Source organism: Entelurus aequoreus, linkage group LG27 (assembly GCF_033978785.1).
Source record: "Entelurus aequoreus isolate RoL-2023_Sb linkage group LG27, RoL_Eaeq_v1.1, whole genome shotgun sequence".
NCBI classification, from domain to species: domain Eukaryota; kingdom Metazoa; phylum Chordata; class Actinopteri; order Syngnathiformes; family Syngnathidae; genus Entelurus; species Entelurus aequoreus.
The window spans coordinates 662,860-679,302 of record NC_084757.1 but is presented as its reverse complement, the minus strand read 5'-3'; the positions used below and the strand labels follow the sequence as shown (position 1 = coordinate 679,302).

Here is a 16,443-nt window from a genome sequence, read left to right as displayed (position 1 = left end):
TTTTTGACACTTAGAAAAAATTCCGACTTTTTGACACTTAGAAAAAATTCCCGACAACTGTTTGAACACCTCTCATGTGTGGAATAAAACTGTTTAAACACCTCTCGTGAGGAAAAAAATCCTGACTATTTTCACACTTCGAAAAAATCCTGACTTTTTCACAAAAAAAGTCCTGAATTTTTGACACTTAGAAAAAAGTCCGACTTTTTGACAGAAAAAATCCAGACTTTTTGACATCGGAATTTTTTCAAAGTGTCAAAAAGTCTGGATTTTTTTGGTCAAAAAGTCGGAATTTTTGACACTTTGAACGCCTCTCATGTGGAATAAAACTGTTTGAACACCTGTCAAAAAGTCAGATTTTTTTTTAAGTGTCAAAAAGTTACGATTTTAAATTCCGATTTTTTGACACTTACAAAAAATCCCGATTTTTTGACCAAAAAAATCCAGACTTTTTGACACTTGGAAAAAATTCAGACTTTTTGACAGAAAAATTCCCGTCTTTTTGACACTTAGAAAAAATTCAGACTTTTTGACAGATAGAAAAATTCCCAACTTTTTGACACTTAGAAAAAATTCCCGAGAACTGTTTGAACACCTCTCAAGTGTGGAATAAAACTGTTTAAACACCTCTCGTGTGGAAAAAATCCCGACTTTTTGACACTTACAAAAAATCCTGACTTTTTGACAAAAAAAGTCCCGACTTTTTGACACTTAGAAAAAAATTCCGACTTTTTGACAAAATAAATCCCGACTTTTTGACATCTGAATTTTTCCGAGGTGTCAAAAAGTCGGGATTTTTTTTGGTCAAAAAGTTTAAATGTTTTCTAAGTGTCAAAAAGTCTGAATTTTTGACACTTAGAAAAAATTCAGACTTTTTGACACTTAGAAAAAATTCAGACTTTTTGACAGATAGAAAAATTCCCAACTTTTTGACACTTGGAAAAAATTCAGACTTTTTGACAAAAAAAAAGAATTTTTTCTAAGTATCAAAAAGCCTGGAATTTTTTTGTCAAAAAGTTAAAAAAAAATTCTAAGTGTCAAAAAGTCAGAATTTTTGACACTTAGAAAAAATTCTGACTTTTTGACAGATAGAAAAATTCCCAACTTTTTGACACTTAGAAAAAATTCCCGACAACTGTTTGAACACCTCTCATGTGAGGAATAAAACTGTTTAAACACCTCTCATGTGTGGAAAAAATCCCGACTTTTTGACACTTAGAAAATATCCTGACTTTTTGACAAAAAAAGTCCCGACTTTTTGACACTTAGAAAAAAATTCCGACTTTTTGACAAAATAAATCCCGACTTTTTGACATCGGAATTTTTCCAAAGTGTCAAAAAGTTGGGATTTTTTTTGGTCAAAAAGTTTAAATGTTTTCTAAGTGTCAAAAAGTCTGAATTTTTGACACTTAGAAAAAATTCCGACTTTTTGACAGATAGAAAAATTCCCAACTTTTTGACACTTGGAAAAAATTCCCGACAACTGTTTGAACACCTCTCAAGTGTGGAATAAAACTGTTTAAACACCTCTCATGTGTGGATAAAAATCCCGACTTTTTGACACTTAGAAAAAATCCTGACTTTTTGACATCGGAATTTTTTCTAAGTGTCAAAAAGTCGGGATTTTTTTGGTCAAAAAGTCTGAATTTTTTCTAAGTGTCAAAAATTCTGACTTTTTGACACTTAGAAAAAATTCCGACTTTTTGACACTTTGAACGCCTCTCATGTGGAATAAAACTGTTTGAACACCTGTCAAAAAGTCGGAATTTTTTTTAAGTGTCAAAAAGTTACGATTTTAAATCCCGATTTTTTGACACTTACAAAAAATCCCGATTTTTTGACCAAAAAAATCCAGACTTTTTGACACTTAGAAAAAATTCAGACTTTTTGACAGAAAAATTCCCGACTTTTTGACACTTAGAAAAAATTCTGACTTTTTGACACTTAGAAAAAATTCTGACTTTTTGACAGTTAGAAAAATTCCCAACTTTTTGACACTTAGAAAAAATTCCTGACAACTGTTTGAACACCTCTCATGTGTGGAATAAGACTGTTTAAACACCTCTCATGTGTGGAAAAAACCTGACTTTTTGACACTTAGAAAAAATTCTGACTTTTTGACACTTGGAAAAAATTCAGACTTTTTGACAAAAAAATCCCGACTTTTTTGACATCGAAATTTTTTCCAAGTGTCAAAAAGTCAGAATTTTTTCTATCTGTCAAAAAGTCGGGATTTTTTTTTGTCTCTCATGTGGAATAAAACTGTTTGTTGAAGAATGTGGGAATTGTTGAACTTTGAAGAATGTCCCATTGATTGCAATGGGAATTTCAGAAAAAAATAGGAATTTCGGGAAAAGCGGGAATTTTTTTGAAAATGGTAAAAAAAACTTACCGGGAATTTTTCTGGTTCAAAAACCAACTTCGTTTTTTGTCCTGATTAAGAGGAATGTTTTAATGGTGGAACGCTTGAAATGCGTTGAAAAATGTGGAAGGAGTAGTCGCCAGAAAAAAGGGTGGAAATAGGGCTTTGGAAAATCAGGAATTCTGGAAAATCCTGGAATTTTTTTTAACTTGGAAAAAGGGAAGTTTGAATTTCCAGAATAGTGGAATGTGTTGAAGGTGGAATGGTTTGAATCGGTTGAAAAATGTGGAAATGGTGGAAGTTTGAAAAATGGCCAATTCATTTTGAATGGGAAAAATATCCCGGAAAACCTGGAATTCTGGGAAATCTGGGAATTTATCAAGAGAAAGCCCGCTATTCCTGAACAGTTTGAAGTTGAAACGGTGTGAATCGGGGGGAAAATGTGGAAGGTATAGCGCGCCAAAATCTGGAGAAGAAGAAGAAGAAAAAGCATGCATTCACACAATGAATGGGCGATGGCATTGCAGCAGGCCCATAATAATAATAATAATAATAATAATAAATAGATTCATTTTGGTGTAGAAAACCACATGTGTGAATGAGACAATAATAATAACGACACTCCGTGTTAATACTTTACTGTATCAGATGGTCTTCTGTCACGTCTAATCAATTATGTACCTTCATTTTCATCAAAATACAATATTTATTTAAGATAACGTGTCCTTTCCCGTCTGGCAACCGTGGGCAGCTACTTCCGGGTGTTGGCCAGTTTGACGATTGCGTGGCGTCCATAAACCTCCACGGGACAACTTTGACGTCTTCTGACAAGGTCAGACGAGATTGTTATGTCACGCCAGATAAGATAAACACCTTCCAGGCGGCGGAGAAACTTTTATTCTGGGTTTTAAGCGAGCCTTCTTATGCTAGCTAGCATGTTAGCCGTGACGTCATCTACATCGTTTTTCATCCTGTCGCTTTTTTAAAAATTCGCTTTTTATTTATCAACTCGTCATTTTGACAGCAGGAGACTAACAATGAAGACATAGTAGCCAGAAAAAGGCGCTTGTCGATTGGAGTTTAATAGCTGCTAGTTTTGCTTTCACTTTGAGTACGCATCAATATTACCAGGCTTGTATATTTAACCATCTATATTTACACATATTATACACCGTGTATTTTAAGTATTTTTTTTCGCGCTTTGGTCGAAATGAGTTTTTTGCGGGTCAACTACTTTCTTTATGTCAGTTTTATTACTTTATTGGATCGTTTTGCTTAACTTCCTGGATGGACACGTCACTGTGACGTAGCACGTTTGCAGGCGGCCATATTGGAGCGGTACAGGAAGGTCCAAACTCCAACATTGTTTCATCTACCGCTTGTCCCTCTTGAGCAAATTCTATTTTTATAACTTTTTTTTTTTTGTTGTCCTGTCCAGCTTCTCAGGCAAATCATATAGTTGATGTAGATGCCCATATCTGCTGTACAAATGTACTTTACAAAAAAGAAGTGTAGGATACTTCTCTTGTTGCCTTACATGTATTTGACTTTATTAAATGGATTTATATTATTATTTGGTGCAGCCAGGGGATAGAAAGAGAAAAAAAGGAAGACATAGGAGGAAAGTGTGGGGATGAGAGGGGGATAAGACAGAGAGACAACAACAGTAAACACAACAACAATAACAACAACAACAATAGAACAACATCAGCAAATAGGATATGTACAAATATGATGGTAAAAGTGATAGCAAAGAAGCAGTTAGTGAAATAAATAATAATACAGAAATGACAATGAGCATTATTACACTACAAATGGAGCAATACAAATACCAATAGAAATAACGCGATAGGCTCCAGCACCCCCCGCGACCCCAAAAGGGACAAGCGGTAGAAAATGGATGGCTGGATGGAATATCACTAATACTTGTTAATATTTATAATAACAACTTCACTAATACTTGTTAATATTTATAATAATATCACTAATACTTGTTAATATTTATAATAACAATATAATTAATACTTGTTAATATTTATGATAATATCACTAATACTTGTTAATATTTATAATAATATCACTAACACTTGTTAATATTTATAACAACAATATCACTAATACTTGTTGATATTTATGATAACAATATCACTAATACTTGTTAATATTTATAACAACAATATCACTAATACTTGTTGATATTTATGATAACAATATCACTAATACTTGTTAATATTTATAATAAGAATATCGCTACTACTTGTTAATATTTATAATAATAATATCACTAATACTTGTTTATATTTATAATAACAATATCACTAATACTTGTTTATATTTATGATAACAATATCACTAATACTTGTTAATATTTATAATAATAATATCACTAATACTTGTTAATATTTAAAATAATATCACTAATACGTGTTAATATTTATAATAACATCCCTAATACTTGTTAATATTTATAATAATATCACTAATACTTGTTAATATTTATAATGACAATATCACTAATACTTGTTAATATTTAAAATAATATCACTAATACGTGTTAATATTTATGATAACAATATCACTAATTCGTGTTAATATTTATAATAACATCACTAATACTTGTTAATATTTATAATAACAATATCACTAATACTTGTTAATATTTATAATAATATCACTAATACTTGTTAATATTTATAATAACAATATCGCTAATACTTGTTAATATTTAAAATAATATCACTAATACGTGTTAATATTTATACTAACATCACTAATACTTGTTAATATCTATAATAACAATATCACTAATACTTGTTAATATTTATAATGACAATATCACTAATTCGTGTTAATATTTATAATAACATCACTAATACTTGTTAATATCTATAATAACAATATCACTAATACTTGTTAATATTTATAATGACAATATCACTAATACTTGTTAATATTTAAAATAATATCACTAATAGGTGTTAATATTTATGATAACAATATCACTAATACATGTTCATATTTATAATAACAATATCACTAATACTTGTTAATGTTTATAATATTATCACTAATACGTGTTAATATTCAAGACAAGATGTTGGCCCTTTCTTAATGTTTTTTATTGGAATTTATTTAGGAATAGAGGCGCTTCCATTGGCTCCGCTGCCAGTGGACTTTTATTTACGTTTATTTAATATTTAGAATGCATTTTTTTTAAACCCATGCATGGTCATGTCTCTCATAAAGACATAGGCAACAAAAGGCCAAAAAAAAAGTGCACTTCCTCTTTAAATGTATACAATTTCTAGTTGTTTCTGCACTCAAAGCTGTGTTGGTTGGTTTTTGGTGGGCGAGCGTTGCCTTTTTAACCCGTCACCTTTCACGTGTAGATGGCCGACCGCTGTGACGGCGATGCCAAGGGCGCGTTCGGCGGACACGCCTTTCATTTCGCCGAAACCAACCGCGACAGGTAAGACCTCGTCAAGCGCTCACGTCGACTGTAAGAAGCGTGACTGTAAGTCTGCTGTGGTCAAGAATATACATGGACTACAACGCCACCACGCCGCTGGAACCAGAGGTGATGCAGGCTATTTGCGAGGCCCTGCAGGACGCTTGGGGCAACCCCAGCAGCAGCTACGAAGCAGGCAAGCTTTAAATGAGTCCGAGGTTTTGTTTTGTGCCAGCGTAACGATTAGTTTTTTTTAGGTGTCAAAGCGAAGGCCATCATCAAGCAGGCCAGAGAGAACGTGGCGAGGATGGTCGGCGGCAAAGCAGAGGACATCATCTTCACGTCGGGAGGAACCGAGGTAACGCTGGCCAGTCTTCTTGGACACATTAGCAGCAAACAGCGCTCCACACCTTCTTGCAGGCCAACAACATGGTGCTGCACACCGCCATGGAACATTTCACCCGCCACCAGGACGGGAACCTTCCACACGTCATCACCTCCAACGTGGAGCACGACTCGGTGAAACTGGTGGCTGAGCGCCTGCAGAGGAACGGCAAGGCGGGTACGTACGTGTGTCGTCTTCTTTTCATGGACATCACTTAGTTTGTGAAGAAGAAGTGGACCATGGTCATCCAATTAAAGACATCAATCATCACGAGCGTGTCGCTAGCTAACTTGGTAATCTGAAATAATATCCAAACATTTATCCATGAAAACACGGAGAAGCGGCTGGAAGAAGACACCGTGGATGTCCATACCCCAAGTTATTATTATTATATAAATTGTGTTGTTTTTCAATCAATAATTATTCTCTAAAAGTTAGTCTTCATTTTTAAAAAGCATGTTGCATGTTCAAATTGAGACGTTTTGGGGGGTTTAAATTGAGTTGATTAAATTAATTAAATTGAATTATTATTAAGTTGAATTTTTATGAAATTAATTTATTCTGAAATTATTATTATTATTAGTTGGTTAAATTATAAAATGTAATTACTATTAAGTTGAATTATTATGAAATTAATTTATTCAAAAATGATTATTGTTGATTCAATTATTAAATTGAATTATAATTAAGTTGAATTATTATTAAAATCAATTTATTCTAAAATTATTGATTAAATTATTAAATTGAATTATTAAGTTTAATTATTATGAAAATAATTTATTCTAAAATTATTATTAGTTGATTAAATTATTACATTGAATTAAGTTGTATTGTTATCAAATTGATTTATTCTAAAATGATTATTAGTTGATTAAATTGAATTATTATTAAGTTGAATTATTATGAAATGTATTTATTCTGAAATTATTAGTTGATTAAATTATGAAATTGAATTATTACTAAGTTGAATGATTATTCAAATCAATAACAGTATGTGGAATTAAATTATGGAATGGATTATGTAAAGAAGTTAAAAATTGTACTGACATGATCCAGTTTAAGAGGTTGTTTAAATTAATAGTGCTTACAAAGTACAAAGAAGAAGAATTATGAGAAAAACTTCCAACCTTATTGAAAATATTCTTCATCTCAGTATGTTAATAATGACTGAATTAATTAATTACATATTACAAACTGTTGTATATACTAATTCATAGATGTTATTTTATTATATAAAAAGGTCAGTAAATGATTTTATATAATTGTAAATGCTTTGAAGTGAGAAAGGGGTAGGATTAAATAAGCTTTGCTTCTTCCTACTCCTTTTCGGGCATGATGTAAATGAAATGATATGAAATTGTGTGATGTATTATGATGTAAATGTGTTCATGTTCGAAATAAACTAAAAGAAAGAAAATAAAGAAATAATTTATCCTAACATTATTGATTAAATTATTAAATTAAATTATTAAGTTGAATTATTATGAAATTAATTTATTCTAAAATTATTATTAGTTCATTAAATTATCACATTGAATTAAGTTGAAATATTATCAAGTTGATTTATTTTAAAATTATTAGTTGATTAAATTGAATTATTATTAAGTTGATTTATTATTAAATTTATTCTGAAATAATTATTAGTTGATTAAATTATTACATTGAATTAAGTTGAATTATTATCAAATTGATTTATTTTAAAATTATTACTTGATTATATTGAATTATTATTAAGTTGATTTATTATGAAATAATTGATTCTAAAATGATTATTAGTTGATTAAATTATTACATTGAATTAAGTTGAATTATTATCAAATTGATTTATTTTAAAATTATTATTAGTTGATTAAATTGAATTATTATTAAGTTATTATAAAATTACTGTTTTTATATAAAATTCAATATCATATTGAATGAATCTAAAATTATAATTGATTAAATATATATTTTTTAATTCATTATACTCCAAATATTAGTGTTTTGAGTTGAGAACAGCGTCACACAATCAATTACAGGCAGAAGTTGAAGTACTACTGCAGTATTTGTGGACACAATTGCCCTTGCTCATGAACACATTATGATGGGACTGTAGCTGGTGGTTACCACTCCGTACAGCAGTTGGCATGGTGACACAACTCATACACCTGGTCTAACAGAGAATACAAAGATGTCACAGGGAGGCTCAGTGTTGCCAACTTAGTGATTTGAACATGAAACGCGTATCGCTCTTCTTAACGCTCTTCATGAAACGCGTATCGCTCTTCATATTTGTGTTGCTTTTGTGCCCATTCAGCAATAATGCTGACCCCTCATGCCACAAGTAGATTGCAGTCCTGCAGGAAACACTCTGTTTTTCTTATCTCAGATGTGACCTTTGTGCCCGTTTCCACGGCGACGGGACGCGTGGAGGTGGACGATGTCCTGGCGGCTGTGCGCCCCAACACTTGCCTGGTGTCCATCATGCTGGCCAACAACGAGACGGGCGTCATCATGGTAGGAACACCTGACTTGAAAACCTTTCTTCAGGTCATGCCGTCACGGACCTGTGCAGACTTTTTCACATTTTATTTATTTCAGGTCACATTTTAAAAAAAATATATATATAATTTTTAAATTAGTTTGTATATTTCATTTGATTATTTTCTTTTTTTCGTTGAATTTTTCACTTTATTTTATTAGTTATATTTTTAATTATTTGTACTTTTTATTTGTATTTCTTCTTATTTTATTTTTTGTATTTTAAAATGTATTTATTTATTTATTTATTTTAACATTATGATTCATTTATTTTATTATAATTGAAACATTTGGGTTTTTTATCTTTTTTTTAGTATTATAATTTATTTATTAATTTACGCATTTTTTAATTGTAATTTTTTATCATTATTTAAGTATATTATTGTTTTCTATATTTTCTTATTTTTTATTTTTACCTTGTTTGTTTTTCTCATTTCATTTTCTCATATATATTTTTAAATTTATTTGTTATATTTTATTATTATTTTAATGTTATTATAATTTTGGTGGTTTTATTTATTTAACATTATTGTAATTTAGTTGTATTTATTTTATTTTTATTTTTATTATTTGTAGTTTTTATTTTTACTTATTTTATGTTTTAATAATTTTATTTTGTTATTTTCATTTCATAATTTTCAGTTTATATTTTTCATAATTTTTTCTTTTTAATAGTTTATATTATATTTTTTGATGTTATGAAATTTCTTCATGTATTAATTGTATTTGATGACCACTGTTCTGTGCACCTTCCAAGTCTGACTAGTGTCATAAATTAAACCTAATATTACAATAAAAACATCCCCAGTATATAAAAAATTAAACCTAATATTAAAATAAAAACATCTCCAATATGTCATAAATTAAACCTAATATTAAAATAAAAACATCCCCAATATGTCATAAATTAAACCTAATATTAAAATAAAAACATCCCCAATGTGTCATAAAATAAACATATTAAAATGAAAACATCCCCAATATGTCATAAATTAAACAAAACATTGAAATAACAACATCCCCAATATGTCAAGTTAAACCTAATATTAAAATAAAAACATCCCCAAAGTGTCATAAATTAAACCTATTAAAATAAAAGCATCCCCAAAGTGTCAAAAATTAAACACAATATTAAAATAAAAACATTCCCAATGTGTCATAAATTAAACCTAATATTAAAATAAAAACATCCTAAAGTGTCATAAATGAAAGCTAATATTAAAATAAAAACATCCCCAAAGTGTCATAAATTAAACACAATATTAAAATAAAAATGTCCCAAGGTGTCATGAATGAAAGCTAATATTAAAATAAACACATCCCAAAGTGTCATAAATAAAAGCTAATATTAAAATAAAATCATACCCAAAGTGTCATAAATTAAACATAATATTAAAATTAAAACATCCCAAAGTGTCATAAATGAAAGCAAATATTAAAATAAAAAGATACCCAAAGTGTCATAAATTAAACATGATATTAAAATGAAAACATCCCCAAAGTGTCATAAATTAAACATAATATTAAAATAAAAACATCCCCAAAGTGTCATAAATTAAACATATTATTAAAATAAAAACATCCCCAATGTGTCATAAATTAAACCTATTAAAATAAAAACATCCCAAAGTGTCATAAATTAAACATAATGTTAAAATAAAAACATTCCCAAAGTGTCATAAATTAAACATAATATCCAAATAAAAACATCCCCAAAGTGTCAAAAATTAAACCAAATATTAAAATAAAAACATCCTCAAAGTGTCATAAATTAGACCTAATATTAAAATAAAAACATCCCAAAGTGTCATAAATTAAACCTAATATTAAACTAAAAACATCCCCAAAGTGTCATAAATTAAACCTAATATTCGAATAAAAACATCCCCAATGTGTCATAAATTAAACCTAATATTAAAATAAAAGCATCCCAAAGTGTCATAAATGAAAGCTAATATTAAAATAAACGCATCCCAAAGTGTCATAAATGAAAGCTAATATTAAAATAAAAACATACCCAATGTGTCATAAATTAAACATAATATTAAAATAAAAACATCCCAAAGTGTGATACATGAAAGCAAATATGAAAATGAAAGCAAAGTGTGATAGATGAAAGCAAATAAGAGTGTCATGTGACTGCAGCCGGTGCGTGAAGTGTGCCAGAGAGTCCAGGTTCTGAACCAGCGAAGGCACGTGAGAATCCTGCGTCACACTGACGCTGCTCAGGCTGTGGGCAAGATCCCCGTGGACGTGTCTGATCTGGGCGTGGACTACCTCACCATCGTGGGTCACAAGGTCAGTCGGGAGACTTCCTGCACTCCAACACTTTTCCCCGCCGCTAACATTTGGATTCATTTCCAGTTTTACGCGCCGAGGATCGCTGCCTTGTTTGTCAAGGGCCCCGGGGCCACCACGCCGCTCTACCCCATGCTCTTTGGCGGCGGACAGGAGAGGAACTTTAGACCGGGGTAATGTCCTCACTCAGGGTTTGATATTGGAACATCTTTGTACGTTTTGATCCGATGTCAGCATCCTTGTAATACTTTCTTATGTTCGAAAAGGTTTGATCGAGTGAAACGAGTCAAACTTGGAAAAACACTAACCTATTTATTACTCACCGCTGTCTTTAAGTTGAAGTGGAGTGGTCAATGTTGATGCGAACACATTTGTTACTGGACACTTTCTAATACTATACTTATATGATAGCTGTAATAGATATTGTCCAGTTACTACGCTGTTGTGTGCTTAGCTGTTGTGTAGCTGCTAGTAGCCTATAGCCTGGCATGTTTGTATATGACTTGACTAAAATGGAAGAAATGATTAGCATTTTTTTAAATTATTTGTATTTGATCAATATGAGAAGCTTTTAGTTTGGACTATCTGTGCATGAAACATGAAACAATTCTGCTCTCTGGAACGTTGCAGCACTGAAAACACACCAATGATTGCTGGACTGGGGAAGGTAAGTTTGCTCACCTTTTAATCGTCATTAAGTGTGACAGGTGACACTAAAGTATTGTGTGTGTTCTTGTGTTTCTACCCTTCTTGACACGTGAAGAAGGAAAAGTAGCTTCCATATGAGGAGGTGTGAACAAGTTAGGACATGAATCATGGTCCCAATAACATTGCATCTAATAGAGAGCCAAAAACTAGAGTCCGTGAACATTGCTCCAAAGTCAGGATTTTTGTTTGATTTAATGTGCAAAAAAAAGCAGTCTTTTTCTCACAATGTGTCGACTTTTTTGTTATAAAATTGGGAACAATTTCTCATATTCTTTCTGTTTCTGTAATGTTGCAATATTTTCTCGTAAAATTGTTACCTTTTTATGTAAAATGATTACTTTCTAATGCAAAATGGTGACGTTTGTCGTATAAAATTCTGACTTTTATCACAATATTGCCAATTTTTTTGTTCTTGTCAAAAAGTGACATTTTTGGAGTAAAATGATGACTTTTGTTATCATTTTGCCAAGTAAAATTCCGATTATTATTATAATAATGCCAAAATTTTAAATTTTTCTTATAAAATTGTGACTTTCGTAGAGTAAAATTATGACTCTTTTCAAAAAATTGCCTAAATTTTAAGCTTTTCTTGTAAAATTGCGACTGTTATTGAGTAAAATTCCAACTTTTATCATAATATTGCACAAATGTTCCGTTTTTCTTGTAACATTTTTGACTTGCGTTGAGTAAAATTCCGACTTTTATTCTAACACTGCTAAAGTTTTTCTTGTGAAATTCCAACTAATTTTTCACAACAAGTTTTTTTATATATTTGCATAGTATGTATATATTATTAATGTTGTAAATACACATCTTTATATATCTAGAAAGGCTGGTCCTAAAGAAGTAGCCATTTTTCTCAGGTCTCAAGAAGGTAACAAATACAAGAATGTGTGTGTGTGTGTGTGTGTGTGTGTGTGTGTGTGTGTGTGTGTGTGTGTGTGTGTGTGTGTGTGTGTGTGTGTGTGTGTGTGTGTGTGTGTGTGTGTGTGTGTGTGTGTGTGTGTGTGTTGTATTTGTACCCTTCTTGAGACATCAACAAGGAAAAGTAGTTTCCATATGAGGAGGTGTGAACAAGTTAGGACCAAAATCATGGTCCTAATACGGAAAACCATTGCATCTAATAGAGAGCCAAATACCAGAGTCCGTGAACATTGCTCCAAAGTCAGGATTTTTGGTTGATTTAATGTGCACACAAAAGTAAACATCTGTGGTCCCTGACTCCTTTGTCATCGGCCTTAATATCTCATTTGCACCCCTGGTTGTCAAAATGAGGGTGGTCCCAAAAAGGAGGGATTTTTCAAATTGACTGTGTGTCGCTTTTGAAATTGCTCCCCCTCTGGTCAACATATGAAATAACAAGTGTGTGTAAAAATGTGAAGTGCTCCCCCTCCAAAATTAATAACAAAAAACTAAATAAATATGTATACAGAGACATACTGTAATAACTTGAAGTAAATAATGAAGATTAAAAACCAATTACAAACAAAAAATGTATTAAAAATTTTTTTTAACTAAAAGTCTTTCTCACAAAATTGGGAACAATTTCTCATATTCTTTGTTTTTCTGTAATGCAATATTTTTTTCGTAAAATTATTATTAATGTAAAATTATTAATTTTTAATGCAAAATGGTGATGTTTGTCATATAAAATTCAGACTTTTATCACAATATTGCCAATTATTTTGTTGTTGTAAAATAGTGACATTTTTTGAGTAAAATTATGACTTTTGTCATCATTTTGCCAAGTAAAATTCCGATTATTATTATAATATTGCCGAAAATTTTACATTTTCTTATAAGATTGTGACTTGTCGAGTAAAATGACGACTCTTTTCATAAAATCGCCAACATTTTACAGTTTTCTTATAAAATTGTGACTTTTGTCGAGTAAAATGACGACTCTTTTCATAAAATTGCCAACATTTTAAGCTTTTCTCGTAAAATTGCGACTGTTATTGAGTAAAATTCCAACTTTTATCATAATATTGCACAAATGTTCCGTTTTTCTTGTAACATTTTGACTCGCGTTGAGTTAAATTACGACTTTTATTATAACACTGCCAAAGTTTTTCTTGTGAAATTGTGACCTTTTTCTTGTGAAATTCAAACTCATTTTTCACAACAAGCTTTTTTTATATTTGCATAGTATGTATATATTATTCATGTTGTAAATACACATCTTTATATATCTAGAAAGGCTGATGAATGTCAGAAATACAAGTGTGTGTGTGTGTGTGTGTGTGTGTGTGTGTGTGTGTGTGTGTGTGTGTGTGTGTGTGTGTGTGTGTGTGTGTGTGTGTGTGTGTGTGTGTGCTCTATTGTATACTTGAGCCACTTTTTATATATATTTATATTATTAAAGAGCGGGACAGGAGGACACAAACGTTAGCAACCCCTAGCATATCTATGTGAGCTACATGCTAACATTACATGTTGACATCATGCTAGCGCCGTTAGCATATTCTCTGTAACTCTAACCATACAATAACATACCATTAAAGAACGGGACAGGGGGACTTAAACGTTAGCAACACTAGCATAGCTATGCTGACTACATGCTAACATTACATTTTAACGTCATGCTAGCTTAGCATATTCACTGTAGCTCGACAACGACAACATTAAGGAGCGGGACAGGAGGACAAATATCTCGACTACTGCAACGCACTTCTTGTCGGGATCCCCAGCAAGAACATACAAAATCTGTGTAAGATTACAAGTCTGTGGAACGCTCTCCCTGGCCACCTGAGGGCACCACAGACTGTGAATGCTTTTTAAAAAAGGCTTAAAAACCCATCTTTTTAAAGAAACAAAAACCTTTTGTTAGATGTATGTGTGCTAGTTCTAGCTATTAGGTTTTTATTTTATTTGACTATTTATCTTACTCGTTGGGGGCAGCTATTTGCTGTTCCAGCTTTGTGTTTTTTTAAATGCACTGTAGCACTTTGAGATTGTTTGTTCAATATAAAGTGCTTTTACAAATAAAATATATTAAATATTATTATTACAAATGTTAGCTAACATTATTAAAATATATTATTATTATTATTACAACAAATGTTAGCTAACATTACATTTTAACGTCATGCTGGCTGGCTGAACATAAACACATCTGTAGCTGACTGGCAGGCAGTTGGCAGGGCTCCATTTTAGGAAGTGTAGCGAAGCCTTTTTGCCTGAAATGACAGCAGACCTGGTTGTGTGTGCCAGGCTGCAGAGCTGGTGACCAATCACGGTGCAGCTTATGAGCGTCACATGCTGGATACAAAAGAGCACCTGGAGGAGCGGCTGAAGGTGAGTCATGTGACATCAGAGGGTTGTTGTTGTTTTATGATGGATGACTTCCTGCTCTTCAGGCCACTTTTAAAGGCAAGCTGCACTTCAACAGCCATTTTGCGGGCTCCGAGTGCCTTCCCAACACGTGCAACGTGTCCCTGCTGGGTGCAGGCCTACAGGGCTGGCGGGTGTTGTCGCACTGCCACAAGCTGCTGGCCAGCGTAGGCGCCGCCTGCCACTCGGACCGTGGAGACAGGTAACCCACCTCGGTCCCGCTGGGCTCCCCCCGCACCCTCACTCCCGCCTCTCGTCCCCCCAGGCCGTCCCACATCCTGCTGAGCTGCGGCGTGCGCGAGGAAGTGGCGGCCAACGCCTTGAGGCTGAGCGTGGGCAGGAGGACCTCCAGGGAAGACGTGGAGCAGGTGGTGGAGGACCTGGAGAAGGCCGTGAAGCACTTGGAGCAGACGGAGTAGATCTGGCTGCAACACCCTTTTTGTCAAAGATGGCAGAAGAACTCTTCTAGTTTGGATTGTTCCTCCTCCGCCTCCTCCTCCAGAGAGAACTTCATGTATCAGGACTCGCTCTCGTACGGTCAATGGAGATTTGGAGTCCAGTTGTGGTGGTCGTACATCTGCAGGAGGTTAGTGAGGTGTGTTCTGGTCGTACATCTCCAGGAGATTGGTGAGGTGTGTTCTGGTCGTACATCTCCAGGAGATTGGTGAGGTGTGTTCTGGTCGTACATGTCCAGGAGGTTGGTGAGGTGTGTTCTGGTCATACATCTGCAGGAGGTTGGTGAGGTGTGTTGTGCATCAACATCCACAATTAGAAGGCTGGGATTGACTTTTCTTTCATTCTAAATGTGATTTTTGTCAATAAAAATAACATTTTTAATAATGTTCCAGTCTGTGGAACGCTCCCCCTGACCACCTGAGGGCACCACAGACTGTGGATGCTTTTAAAAAAGGCTTAAAAACCTTTCTTTTTAAAAAAGAACTTTTTTTAGACATATGCATACTAGTTCTAGCTATTAGGCTGTTCTAGTTTGTATTTTTATTTATTTTTCTTATCTTTTTATTTTTATTTTTTTTAATACACTGTAGCAATTTGAGGTTATTTACTCAATGTAAAGTGCTTTTTACAAATAAAATATTATTATTATTATTATTTTTACAAAAACGCAAAATGCTACAAAACACAGAAGAACATGAAGGCAAGGGACAAAAACACCCACAGGTCATGTGGTAATAATCCACATCATAATCTATATGATAATAATCTATATGATAATCTAAATTATAATAATCGACATCATAATCTATCATAATAATCCACATGATAATAATACATATGATAATCTATATCATAATAATCCACATCATAATAATCTATATAATAATCCACATCATAATAATCTATATAATAATCCACATCATAATACACATA

At 32.4% G+C, this 16,443-nt stretch overlaps 1 protein-coding gene across 1 annotated transcript; it reads left to right on the top strand.

Annotated features, from left to right (window-relative positions):
• The first annotated feature begins 3,067 nt into the window (after positions 1-3,067).
• LOC133644802 (selenocysteine lyase-like) lies at positions 3,068-15,947 on the top strand. The gene is made up of 12 exons (XM_062039548.1): positions 3,068-3,194; positions 5,752-5,831; positions 5,897-6,006; positions 6,068-6,168; positions 6,231-6,372; positions 8,564-8,691; positions 10,861-11,013; positions 11,080-11,186; positions 11,644-11,680; positions 14,935-15,018; positions 15,081-15,256; positions 15,320-15,947. The coding sequence occupies exons 2-12, from the start codon at positions 5,752-5,754 to the stop codon at positions 15,471-15,473; spliced, it is 1,272 nt and encodes a 423-aa protein (XP_061895532.1). The 5' UTR covers positions 3,068-3,194; the 3' UTR covers positions 15,474-15,947.
• The last annotated feature ends 496 nt before the right edge of the window (positions 15,948-16,443 follow it).